Source organism: Ochotona curzoniae, unplaced genomic scaffold (assembly GCF_017591425.1).
Source record: "Ochotona curzoniae isolate NIBS_2020 unplaced genomic scaffold, NIBS_Ocur_1.0 scaffold_4506, whole genome shotgun sequence".
In the NCBI taxonomy this organism is placed as follows: Eukaryota; Metazoa; Chordata; class Mammalia; order Lagomorpha; family Ochotonidae; genus Ochotona; species Ochotona curzoniae.
Genome location: NW_024467119.1, coordinates 25,235,820 through 25,248,876, shown reverse-complemented (window position 1 = coordinate 25,248,876; position 13,057 = coordinate 25,235,820). Strand labels below are relative to the sequence as shown.

At 49.8% G+C, this 13,057-nt stretch overlaps 1 protein-coding gene across 2 annotated transcripts in view; it reads right to left on the bottom strand.

The window, feature by feature from the left end:
- Nucleotides 1–452: 452 nt before the first annotated feature.
- The window catches only part of ENOPH1 (enolase-phosphatase 1), a 29,203-nt gene continuing 16,598 nt past the window's right edge, over nt 453–13,057 (bottom strand). For both annotated transcript variants that reach the window (XM_040966978.1, XM_040966979.1), the window contains 5 exons: nt 12,789–12,890; nt 9,962–10,161; nt 7,574–7,706; nt 5,551–5,674; nt 453–1,480 (listed from right to left, as the gene is read on the bottom strand). In XM_040966978.1, coding sequence (XP_040822912.1) covers nt 1,341–1,480; nt 5,551–5,674; nt 7,574–7,706; nt 9,962–10,161; nt 12,789–12,890 — 699 coding nt within the window. In that variant the 3' untranslated portion in view covers nt 453–1,340. The remainder of the gene's footprint in view (nt 1,481–5,550; nt 5,675–7,573; nt 7,707–9,961; nt 10,162–12,788; nt 12,891–13,057) is intronic.

Here is a 13,057-nt window from a genome sequence, read left to right as displayed (position 1 = left end):
CTCCACTGATAATCCGAATGCTTCAATCCATATGAAATAGTACGTGTACACACACATACACACACACTCACACACTCACACACCTCCAAGCCTGACACTGGGATGGGTGTTTGCTGCAGCCCTTAGGCCACTGTTGCGGATGCCCGCTTCCCAACCGAGAGTACCCCAATTACACTCCAGTCCTGCCCCACTCCTGAGGTCTCTGCCTGTTCAGGCGCACCCCGGGTGGCAGCAGGTGTGGGCTCAAGGACCTGGGTCCCTGGTGTCACCCGGGCCCTGGCCTGGCTGTCACAGGCATTGGGAAAGTCAAACAGCAGATGCCAAGATCTCTGGCTCACCTTCTCTGCCTTTCAAATAAACAAACAGGGATATCAAACACACACACGGGATCAAGACAACAGCTCCCGACTCCAGTCTCCCATACTCTGTCATTCAGGAATGTAAATGAAACCGAGAGGAGACAAAAACATTTTTATTTATCACAACATGAAACAGACATGACATCCTATTAGGATCAAACCAGGATCACTAATGCTGTGATAAAATTCACACCTCATTTCAGAAGAAAATATTATATATCATCGCACTTTTTAACATTATAGACTGACTGCAACACAACCTTTTTATGTTAAGTAGTTAAAGAGGCAACTATAAGATCGGTGCCGATGGCAGCCTGCAGGGTTAGGACTGTCTGGGCAGACGGTAAGAACCGCGTCCTTATTCTAGCGGGGTCGCGAAACACTTTTTTCACAGGTAAGGCAACTGCTTGCTGAGGGTGCCACAATGATAATGCACATTTTTTCTTAAAGGAACAGATTCTTAAGTAACTTAATCGATCAAATGAAACTTCATTCCCATTTTTGCTTTGTTTTGGAGCAGGAACAGTATTCTTAGGCTTTTGTATGTAGGGAGACAAACAGGAAGTGCAGCTGCTGGGACCTTCTAATTCACAATTAAACGGAGGCAGTCAATTCTTATCAGGAATAACAAGGCTTCTGGAATGATTTCTCAACACTAGCTTTCAGGTTTGGTATGCACTTGATAACATAACACACTGAATCTGTATTTCAGCCATCTCTTCTATCGACACTTTGCCCTCAATAAAGGTTACAGTTATTGTTTCAAACACTTTCTACATATAAAGCATCTTTAAATAAGTTTCATTTTTCATTGGACTGAACAAATATTTTCACATATATGCCTCTGGGAGTTAACATGAGCACACACATACGTACACCTGCATATGTGTGCCTGCCGATCAGTGACCACCTGCCATCAGTGCACAGCCCGCACTAGGGGGCCGGCGCTGCGGGCAGGCAGGCCTTCCCGGGCACGCTCCCCTACGTGGAGGCCGGCAGGTACAGGTCACTGAAGGACGTGATGAGGCTGTAGTAGGTCTTCTCGTCGTCCGTCAGCCCCGCGTTGCCAGGCCTCACCACCACGGCCACGTGCACGTCCGCTTCCTCGGCAGCGCTGGCCTCTGCAGAAACCACAGCGTGGGACAGAGCGTCAGAGGGAACCCGAGAGCTTGGGGCCCAGGGACTGCGCTCTGTCCCACAGTTCTCCATGCCCCCCCAGCCACCCTGGCGCGTGCCCAGCTGTGCCCTGCAGGCCAGGTGGGTGGTAACTACAACCATTAAGGAGACAGGCGAAAAGGAACGCTAGAAGCTCGCTGGCCAAAGGGCCTGCTTTTGTCTCCAGACCTGAAACATGCCACGGTCCCTGCCGACTTCAGGCCTAGTAAATGCCTGCTCTCCAAATCCAGCTCAAACAGCCCCACTTGCAGCACCACCGTCTACACTAGCGCTGCTGCACACTCTGTATTGACCTCCTTCCCAACAGTGTAACTGCACATGTTATGGCCAGTTGCTTTTCTACCTGTATGTGGTTGAAGAGGGTAAGGGCAGGCATAGGAATCACAGACTAGTTAAATGAAAGTAGGTAAGTTACGTATTGTAGGAGACCCCTTGGGTGACATCTCTCGGTCGTTCCCACTTGCAGGACGACAGGTGACGTCTCATGCTGATTTAGCACTGCACTTGCTGGGTGACAGGTTCCGTTATAAGCCCTCCTACCCCGGAGTTCCCATTCTCTAACGTTATCAGAAACCCTCTGGCTCAGTAAGTGCTGCGAGATGTGCCCCTGAAAAGATAGTTTCCTGTTGCCCCTCCATCTTTCTTCAATTCTGCTCTCCCCAAGGAAGCCTCATTTTCCTTTTCTTCTTTCACTTTTTTGTTTGTTTTTAAGGTTTATTTATATGTATTGGAAAGGCAAATATACAGAGAGGAGGAGACAGAGCCTTCCCACCCACCCCACCTCCACACGCCAAGCACAGTCTTCCCACCTCCCACCTCATCTCCCATATACCAGGCAGAGCCTTCCCACCTCCCACCTCATCTCCCATATACCAGACAGAGCCTTCCCACCTCCCACCCACCTAGAGCCTTCTCCTGCTCTCTGGGAGAGCGCCACTCACCTTCCCGGTAACAGTGTCTGAGCACAGGCCCATGGGAACACTCCATGAAGCAGGCTGACTCCACGATGCCTCACTCCAGTCCCAAATGTCACTGCTCGCCCTCATCCTGGCTGGTGGCAGCAGAGCTTCAGGCTGCACCGCCACCAACCTGACCGAGCCCATCTCCACCCACAAGAGACCAACACTAGCCATGGCTCCCTCCCTCGGGCCCCGAGAGGCAAGCCCTGACCTATGGCACCTAACTACTCTACTGGCCAAGCATGGAGACACTTAACTAACACCTGTTAACTTAAAACCCTGGGCCCCTTTCGTTTCATTCAAGAGGTCTTTTCAAATCCCCCCTGGGTATTCTTGGGCTATCACCTCAGGCTGCTTGGCCTTGGCAATGGAAGTCTGGGCACCTGGCACCAGAACATATGATGACAGAAAAGCTATAACCAGAGAAGAGTGAGGCAGGCGGCCAACCACCTGCCCTGTGTCAGCAGCCAGGATCCAACTCCTAGCTCCACTGCCTGATCCAGCGTGGGGCGGGCAGGGATGGAAGACAGGAGGAAAAAGCCTCCATATGGGGACTTGGAGGAGAGCCAATGTCATTGTGATGCCAATGTGGGGATTAGCTCTAGTCCCTGAAGAAGGAACTGCAGCCCAAAGAGGTGGCTTAAGCTTTCTAAAAAGAGAAAAAACTTAAAATTTTTAATGTATGTGTGAATTATATATTATAAAGCCAACTATAAGCAAAGATGAGACTATGAGGGCACTGTAAGTTTTCTTAGGGCAGGAGTTCTAATCACAGCTACTGCCATAATGACGGCATATACAATCGCGGCCCCTCACTGCACAGCAGGCCTGAAAGACTGCTGCTGCCTCTTAGTTTTACTCTACCTTTTGTATGTTTAGGAGCACAAACATGTATTGCTGTGTTACTGCTGCCCACAGCACTCAGTTCTAGCACGTGTGCCCAGGGAAGCAGCCCAGGAGACACGGGCTCTGACAGCAGGGCCTGGCCGTGCAGTGGGCTACCTGCCCAGGGTGCCTAAGTGCACTCCGTGGCGGCCACATAAGGCCACCTTTCTCAGAACACGTTCTGCCTGTTCAGGCACCACTGTGATCATATGACCAAGAAGCCCGGGCGCCGGGAGGGACCTGAGAGGCCAGTAACTGAGGCCCTCTCTCCCTGAGCTGGCCACACAGCAGGTCCTCACCCCGAGGCCTGCAGGCTCCAGGCGCCAACTCTGGATGTGCGGCTTTGGCCGCCTCCCGGAGGGCCATGACCAAAGCCCAGCAACTCACAGAACAACCCGCTCTTCAGTCCGAGAGAAACATGCCACCTGCCTTCTGACTCTCCTCGCACAGACACACCCAGACGCAGCCCTGCCCCACTCCAACACTGCAAGCCCTTTGGAGTTGGCACACAGAAAGGCGGCAGCAGGAAAACATCTACGCTCTCATGCCCTTGTGGTGGAGGCTGGTGTGTACTGACACTACATTCCACACGACCACCATGATCTTGAGGCAGCCTGTGCGTGTGCCTCCTCGCCCACTGCGATCAGCGATACCAGAGGCAGCGAGTTTTGAGGAAGCTTCAGAGCAACCCGAAGCAGGAATGGGGCGATTCCTCAAAGTTCTCAAATCTCAAGCTAGGGAATGACTGTGCAGTGGGGCTGGCTTCCAGTTCAGACCAACCAGGAACTGCACAGGTGCGGGACAACAACACTGCCACATGACTTCTGCTTGACCGAGAAGACGGAGCCTGCTATGCCTCAACCTCTCTGGGAAGTCCCTGCAGCTTCTCACAACACCAGTGATAGCGATGCTGACATTGCTGGTCTTTTTTTTTTTTTAAAGATTTATTTTTATTATTTTTTTATTGGAAAGGCAGATATACAGAGAGGAGAGACAGAGAGGAAGATCTTCCGTCCGATGATTCACTCCCCAAGTGAGCGCAACGGCCGATACTATGCTGATCTGAAGCCAGGAGCCTCTTCCGGGTCTCCCACGCGGGTGCAGGGTCCCAAAGCTTTGGGCTGTCCTCCCGGGCCACAGGCAGGGAGCTAGAAGGGAAACAGGGCTGCCGGGATAGAACCAGCGCCCATATGGGATCCCGGGAGTGCAAGGCAAGGACTTTAACCACTGCGCCATCGCGCCGGGCCCCCGACATTGCTGGTCTTTAAAAAGTACTTAGCCAGGCCCAGCACAGTGGCCTAGTGGCTAAAATCCTTGCCTTGCATGTGCCAGGATCCTATGTGGGCAGTGGTCCATATCCCAGCTACTCCACTTCCCTTACAGCTCTCTGCCTGTGGCCTGGGAAAGCAGTCAAGGACAGCCTAAGGCCTTGGGGTCCTACACCCATGTGGGAGACCAGAGGAGGCTCCTGGCTCCTGGCTTTGGATCGGCTCAGCTGCAGCCGTTGTGGGCACTTGGGGAGTAAACCAGCAGATGGAGGCTCTTTCTGTCTCTCCTTTTCTCTGTAGATCTGACTTTCCAATGAAAAGAAATAAATCTAAAACAAACAAGCAAACAAAAAACACTCAGCCAATCAGTACCAGCTCTGTATCTGCAACACTTGCCCAGAACCACAGACTATAGAAGTATAAGGAGCAGCGGGAGCAGAAGCCACAGTGCATCCAAGCCCCTGGCAGCGGCCTATGGGCTTGCCCCCGTGGGTGGAAGTGACTCCCTTCTGCACAGCAGGGGCGAGCGGACGCTCCCACAGGCTGCTGACCATGGCCCCTGGAGGCCCAGGGGCCACGGGCACTGGCCAAGCCTGGCAGCATTCTCCTGCCCCCAGCTCTTGCCCCAGGGCAGCAACCCGTTCTACAGGTACCCTCAGTCCCAGAGAACTAATAATCAAAGGCAGATTGTCAGAAACACAAATATGAATTAAAATGGGAAGAATTCATCTCACCAATGCCACTTCACACACAGCTCCCAAGCAGCAGTATACAGAGAGGGAGGTGCGTACAGCAACACACTACTTCCACAACGTCGCTTTTCCGAGATCCCCACCAAGCCGTCCTTGAAGAGGCAACGTGTCCACAGTGCGGGCTCAGTTCCCACAAGCGCCAAGTACTCACCCACGGTAACGTCCGTCAGAAACAAGATGTTGTTGGTCGAGCACCCGATGCTGTTCGCAATCTTTCGGTAACTCTCGCTCTCCACTTTGTGTCCGATCTTGGTATCAAAGTGACCGTCCACCAGCTGCCCAGGGAGAGGGGGAAGCCTGAAACCCCACACACCTGCAGCGCCCCAGCGCCCCAGCACCCCTCACCTCACGGTCCCTTCCTCAGAAACACGTGACAATCACAATAACTTCACTCATCCAACAAGTATTCACTGAAAAGCCAGCAAACAACGAACTTCATGGAGTTTATAAGAATGGGAACATTCTTCCAGTAAACATTTGGAAGAAGAGAACCATCAGCTCAATTTATACAGGATCATTTTAACATCTATTTGGTTTTCATTTGCATTCATTTTCACTCCAATTCACTGAAAATATACATGATCTACACTCTGTCCTTAAGACAGTATCTGTGGGGCTGGAGTTTCGGTACAGTGGCTCCTCTATGGCTGTGGTATCCTGCCTCTGCTTTTCAGACAAAGATTTTCTTAAAGATTTATTTATTTATTTTTATTGGAAAGGATGATATACAGAGAGGGAAGCAGAGGCAGAGATAAAGATCCTCCATCCACTGGTTCATTCCCCAAGTGGCCACAATGGCCGGAGCTGAGCCGATCCGAAGCCAGGAGCCAGGAGCCCCTCTGGTTCTCCTATGCAGGTGCAGGGTCCCAAGGCTTTGGGCCGTCCTTGACTGCTTTCCCAGGCCACAAGCAGGGAAGTGAAGCAGCTGGGACACAAATCGATGCCCATATAGGATCCTGGCATGTGCAAGGTGAGGACTGTAGTCACTAGGGTATCACACTGGGCCCAAATAAATAAACCTTCCAAAAAGTAAACAGACAAGTGTCCTGGAAGAGCACCCTTTGCTGATCAGCTCCTCCTCAGCGAGGACTGACGGCAAGCTCTCATGCACAAGCGTACCCGGTGGCCAGTGCTGAGGCACTGCCAGTCAAGCCACGGTCTGCGACACTGGCATTTCATAATACAGGGCTGGCTGGGAGCCCCAGCCATTGCAGCTTTCCCGTTTTGATCCATCCCCCCGTTTCCATGCTGAGGAAGGCAGCAAAGGACGGCCCGAGCTGTTGGGCCCCGTCAGACATGTGGGGGCGCGGGATGGAGTTCTTGTTCCTGGATTTGCCCTGGCTCAGACCTGCTTGTGGGGGGCATTTGTGGGAATGAACCAGCGAATGATGACATGTCTGCCTCTCTCACACTCTTTCAAATGTTATAAAAACAGAAAGAAGTAGCCCTACAGGCAACTCGGGCTCATCACCATGTTTTGTAATGTGCCCGGTTCCCCTCCCTGACGACACTGCATCTCTCTCCAGTGCCAGCAACAAATGGGCGTCCCTTGCTGGGCTGGCTTTCTTCAGGCTGTGTACCACATCCTATTTTGCTTATCACTTGGTTTTATTTTTTTCAAGACAAAGTAAATTATAAAGATCTATGTAGACAAAATGATTACTACAGTATGGTTAAATGTAATTACTTCTTTCTAACCTGACTTTAACAATTGAAAGAATTATTATACTAGTTTCCTTTGGGTAACTAATTCTCTCTCCTGCTGGCAACACTTACAGGCAGCGTGCCCGTGTTCAAAGCACAGCTGACTGGAGGACCAGCCTCATCAGAATCACTCACAGAAGTGCCCCGTGCAGCCCCCTGGCCCTAGCCCTGGCCTGCCAAGTCACACCTGCTAGCAACAGGGCTCAGCGAGTCTGCGGGCTTAACAAGCTCCCCCGGTGATTCTGGTGCACAACCACGTTTAAGAACCTTGGCTCTACGGACTGGTGCCACAGAAGACATCTCACCCTTCTCGGTTATGCACTCCCCAGTTCTTCTACTTCTCTCATGATCTGCGTAGCACTCTCAAATGTAATGACCTGAAGGCTATGTAGCTTCTAACTGTGGCACATTTGTTTAATAGTCAACATTTCAAGTAGTGTTGTAAAAGTAAAGTAAGACAAGTCACTTACCTCAAGAATATTGCCCTCCGTGGAATGCCCAAACAGCAGTTTCTGTGCCTCCACACTCCCTGAAGAATAGACATACACCTTCATCCCGGCTTCCCTCCACTTCCTGACTGCTGGAACCACATCCGCAAAGAACCTAGAGGGAAGAGCGCCTGGTGAACATGCAGCAAGTCAAAACAGGTGCCACGCATTGTGGGCAGCAGCCCCGCGAGACCCTGAACTGTGGACAGTCACACCAATAAACAGGAGTCACAAGGGAAAAAAGAAAAAAGCACTTTTAAAAAATTTAAACTCTTGGGATTTAAAGAGAAGTAAACAGCAATAACTTTACTACTATGTGCTTTGTGACGTAATTCATAGTAAGAAAAGGTTGGATTATGTCTAGTATGCTTTAAAAAAGCAAGAAAATGCTTTTAGAAAGACTGAACCCAAAATAGTTAAAAAGCAAATTCTTGGCAGGGGGCGGAGGGGAGGGCAGGAGATTTCAAAGCTCCAAGCCTTTGAATAGCTAGGAAACAGAATTACACTTCTTGAGACCCAAGAAAACCTGAATCTGTAACACAACAAATCAGTCAAAAACTTACAGCAGTTCATAAGCGCTAATCAACAAACAGTATCTGGTTTTCTGATTTGATAGTCTCTTGTACCAACACGATGATGCCTTCCATACTCAACGGAAGAAGTAACACAACAGACAGGTGATGCTGTTGTTGAAGTGTCATCTTTAGAAGACTGGAAAAGTCAGAGGTCTGCTGCTGAATAGGACAGCTTGTCATGCTGCACTAACCAAAGGAAAGAGGTCACCATGTTCAAAATGAGCACATCAAATTCTAAGTGTGTTACAGTCACGGAGGATGGATTTTTCCATGCTGAATACAAAGACGGCGATCTAAAGCAGCGTTTCAGCAGTTGTGGTAGTATGTTCCAGGTCCCTGGTTTAGGGAACTAAGATGAGCAAGGGCTCCCCGCTGGGTCACTCTCTCCTGTTTCCATGCCTGCAGTATTTTACAGAACACACTGGCTGATAGTCCCAGATCGCTGGCACACACCCTGGAAGGGGAAAAGCTCCTTGTAAGGTGCTAAAGTAAAGGAATGACATCTCACTTGATACAAAAGGAAAAGAAAAATAGGCAGCTGGAAACAGCCTTAGATCTTTGGGCCACGTCAGGCAAAAGCTCTCTCCCCAAAAATGTTAATGACAGTGCCTTATTAAGATAATACAATATAACATAATACTCCAGCAGGAATATTACCAGGAATTCTATAAGCAAGACCCAAAGGCACTGGGCAGTTGTTCAAAACAAAACAAAAAAGACATGGAAGAAAGTGATGGGACCAGCGTTGTGGCAGAAGGGAGTTAAGCTATCAGCTATAATGGCAGCATCCCATCAGGAGTTGGGTTCATGTTCTGGCTGCTCTGTTTCTGATCCAGCTTCCTACTTATGTCCCCAGGAGAGCAGTGGAAGACGGCCCGAGCGCTGGGGCCCTTACACCATGTGGCAGAACTAGAAGAAGCTCCATCTGAGTAGTGAAGCAGCACATGGATGATCTCTCTCCCTAGCTCTAATTCTGCTTTCCAAGGGGGAAAAAAGTCTTTTTTTTTTTTTTTAATATATATAATAATGACATTCTCAAGTTGTACAGCCTCAGAAAATTACCAAAGGCATTCTTATTTTTTTTTAAGATTTATTATTTTTAATGGAAAGTCAGATATATAGAGAAGGAGAGACAAAGATTTTCCATCTGCTGGTTCACTCTCAAAATGGCCACAATATTCAGAGCTGAGCTGATCCCCAAAGCCAAGAGCCAGGAGCTTCTTCCAGATCTCCCATATGGGTGCAGGGTCCCAAGGCTTTGGGCCGTCTTTGACTTCTTTCCCAGGCCACAAGCAGGGAGCTGGATGGGAAGCGGGGCTGCCAGGATTAGAACTGGTGCCCAAATGGTTTGCGGCGTGTTCAAGGCGAAACTTTAGCCGCTAGGCCACAGCACCAGGCTGAAAAACAAGTCTTAATAAGGGGGATGGAGGTGGGCACTACTGATCTTCCCTGAATAACTCCACAGTGACAGATGCCTAATTCCACAGCATCCACACTTCCCTAACAGAACAGACAGCAGGTCATCTACCGGTCCAGGGAAGCAACCCAGAAGCACTGTCAATCACTGGCTAAGGACCATTCAGAAAAGTCCGTGTTTTCCAGGAAGTGCCTTTAACCAGGCCACAAAGGCCAACATGCAGCCTAGGGATTCAGCTAGGCAGAAAGTGTTTGTCAGCTGCAAACAACCACTCGGCCTTCAGATCGAAGGCTCCTTTTCTCTTGCTGCCTTGTACTGGGAAGCGCCTCTGTGTTTGGGGCTGCAGCTGAGATGCTCCGTCAGACAGAAGCTACCTACTCTGCCTTCACGTGCCCAGCTGTGAACGCTGCCCGCCACATGTGGCCCTGCAGCTGCTTGAGTGCCGTGGTTTTTCGGTCCAGGGACATCTGCCAGCACACGTTGTCGGCCACGGCCTGGATCATGTGCTGCGCATCCCCGCTGCTCCCAGCCGCTGCAGGGATGGGAACAGCCCCCTCCAGGTGGGCATCCTCTTCAGCCTGCGGGTCAGAAACAAGAGAAAGGTGTGCTTCGCTTGTTCAACGACAGGTCACTTAAAATGAAGACTCCTCAAACCCAGCAAACGGACTAGTTTCCAACTACTTGGCATGCCAACACTGCTGCAAAATTATAATGTCATATTCGAGAAGGCTGAACATGATTCCTTAAAGAAACCAGATTAATAAACTTCTATTACCTTTCATAGACTGCTACAGCTGAAATGCAAACTGAAAGGAAGGTTGTGTGCCACAGGAGAGAATGTCTAATGATAAAATTAATTTATGCTGCATCTACCAATATACAGTGGCTGGTGCACGTGAAAGACCGATCCTGACCTACACTGACTGGAGCACACAAGAGTCAAGTCTGAGGTCACCACCAGGTGAGGTTTCTTGGGGAACTCCCCAGTTAGATCACTGGACTCAAATACCGGCCACAGGGAAAATCACAAGGTATGTGGTCTGACCTTGGAGTGCATGCATCAGGACTGAGCCTGCTCCGTTGCTGATGCCTGTGCAGTGGACAGCATGCCCAGACACACATGAGAAACATGACAGCCAGTTCATCTAGGCCAGCAGAGGATGTGGAGTTCCTCATCAGATAGAAAGCAGAACAAGTTAGGCAACTCTTCTAGCCAAGCTTTGCAGCAGATGTCTGAGTCTGTGGATGCACTAAGGTGGACTTGGTCAGCCAATGGACCTTGGAAAGATTTTCTCAACCCTGGGACAACTTCTCAGAACTATCAAAACCCTTCAAGTAACACCCTCAGAACACTCTTCCCCACATCAGGGTCCCTAAGGAGTCATCAAATGACTGTCCCTCACCCCCACAGCCTGAGGTAGTCTGATAGCAAGGAGCAGCTCCAACCCCTTTCCCCACTGCAGAAATGGGAGGGGAAAAAAAACCCTAAAACATCATCCTGCCCACTTTCCTCCACACCAGTGATCTTCCCCACCCTAAGGAGACCCACATGGGCATGCATCCCTGTCAACTATGTAAACAATATTAGAAATATAAAGTAATTCATGCCTGGAAATCACTGAAAAGCTAGTAAAATAGTGGAATTAGCTCACATTCAGTCATCTGCCAAATCTTGCAAAAATCCTCCTCACCATTTAGAGCAGTGTGCGGCCCAGTCTCTAAGTATATGCATGTATCTCTAGTGTACCCCTCTGGCTGTAGACACACACACACATACAGTAAATACTTAGACTATAATGAAGGAATATGGACATATGTCTCAACAAGGCATGAGACAACAAGAAAGAAAAACATTTCAGATTACCTGGGAGTTAGTAACCCAGAAAATCCAACAAACCCAAACACACCATGTCCCAAAGGGTGCGCGTCTTTATTACCAGTCCTAACTCCTAACATCAAAAATTTACAGAGCACATTCCATAGTATGTAATATGCAATGCTGGGGTCCATGCAGTGGATGTGGGGGACACAAAGGTGTGAAGAGTATTGTTGCACTGCAGGCAGGGCCACAAGGAATTTCCCGCTGCATGGCAGGACCCAGGGGATGTCTCTACAGACACCTGAATGCAGCTCCACCTTCCTTTACATGGACACCTCTCTCTGGAAGAATGCTAATCCACTCAGGCATTGTTTGCTGCTGTGGAGCTGACTTTTTACTATCAATGTGAGCTTGGAGGTCAATGTCAATAATAACATTTTGCAAAAGGGCCTTTTATTGTTCATGCTGTCACCATCCACCTTGTGCTAATCAAGGGATCTGTGTTTAGGGCTTCATTCTTTCCTTGATCATTAGGTTCTCCATGATACAAGACTGAGTTGTAGGATAAGAATCGCAGTAGGAACTTCTATTGTTTTAGGTGAAACAAATGGAAGAATTATTCTTGGGTACACCTATTTGACCGTGATATCAAAAGTCTGTGCCAGGGCTTGTGATTGCTTCTGTATAAATAAAGGGGACAGCTTTCTCGCATTGTCCATTATGATCATGAAATCATAGTGGTCCATTTCTTTCCACTTTACGCCTAATCCACGCACCTTTCTCGAGTTCCGAACTCGGCCCTAGCTGGACTCCGGCAATACAAGCTGACTAGGAGTCAGCCAGTGAGTTCACTCTGTATACCTTTCAGCAGTTTCAGTAGGAGAAGTAACACAACAGGAGTTGTAGAGCACCCCATAATGTGGGAGCTGGCAGACTGGCTGGGGTGAGGAGCAAGCAGGGCACATGGCAGCACAGGAGTGAAGGCTAGGCCAAGGCTGAGCCCGGCGAGCCATACACAGGGGCAGCGCAGTCCCGAGGACCCGGGGCACAGGGGAGGAGGGAGCAAGGCAGGGGACAGTAAAGATGAGGGGACAGGAATGAAAAACGTAAACAGACTGCACGCATCCCTTTATACTTCTCTCAAAAAGGGCTATACAGTCTTCTCATGCTCCTGAGACGGCTCCACAAAGAGGCAATTCTAATAATAGCAAATGCTGTGCTGTGCACTGTGGACTGTGAACTCCCAGGCAGGCAAGTCACTGCAAGGACTTGGCACAGACACTGGTTTTCCAGCGCGTCTGGCGGCAGGCTTGGGCAGGTGGGCAGCCAAGACTAGAGGCATCCTGGATCCTAGGACGCCTGGGGTGTGGAGGAGGAAGGGCCCACCTGTTTCCTCAGGAGACTGACATCCTGCTGGCACTCCTCTTCCTCCCAGTGTGTCTGCAGGTACTCCCGGACATTTTCCTCGATGTAAGGAAATAAAATGTCCTAGCAAACAGAAAACAGGAAGTCACAGTCAGCATTCGTCAACTGGAACACTCTGTAGACCTTCTACTGCCTTACCTCAGCCACCTGACAAAGCAATCAGTGCATCTAAGAAAGCTGCTGCTGCTGCTGTGGGTATGCGAGCGAGGCAGAGGCCGAGGAACCAGCCA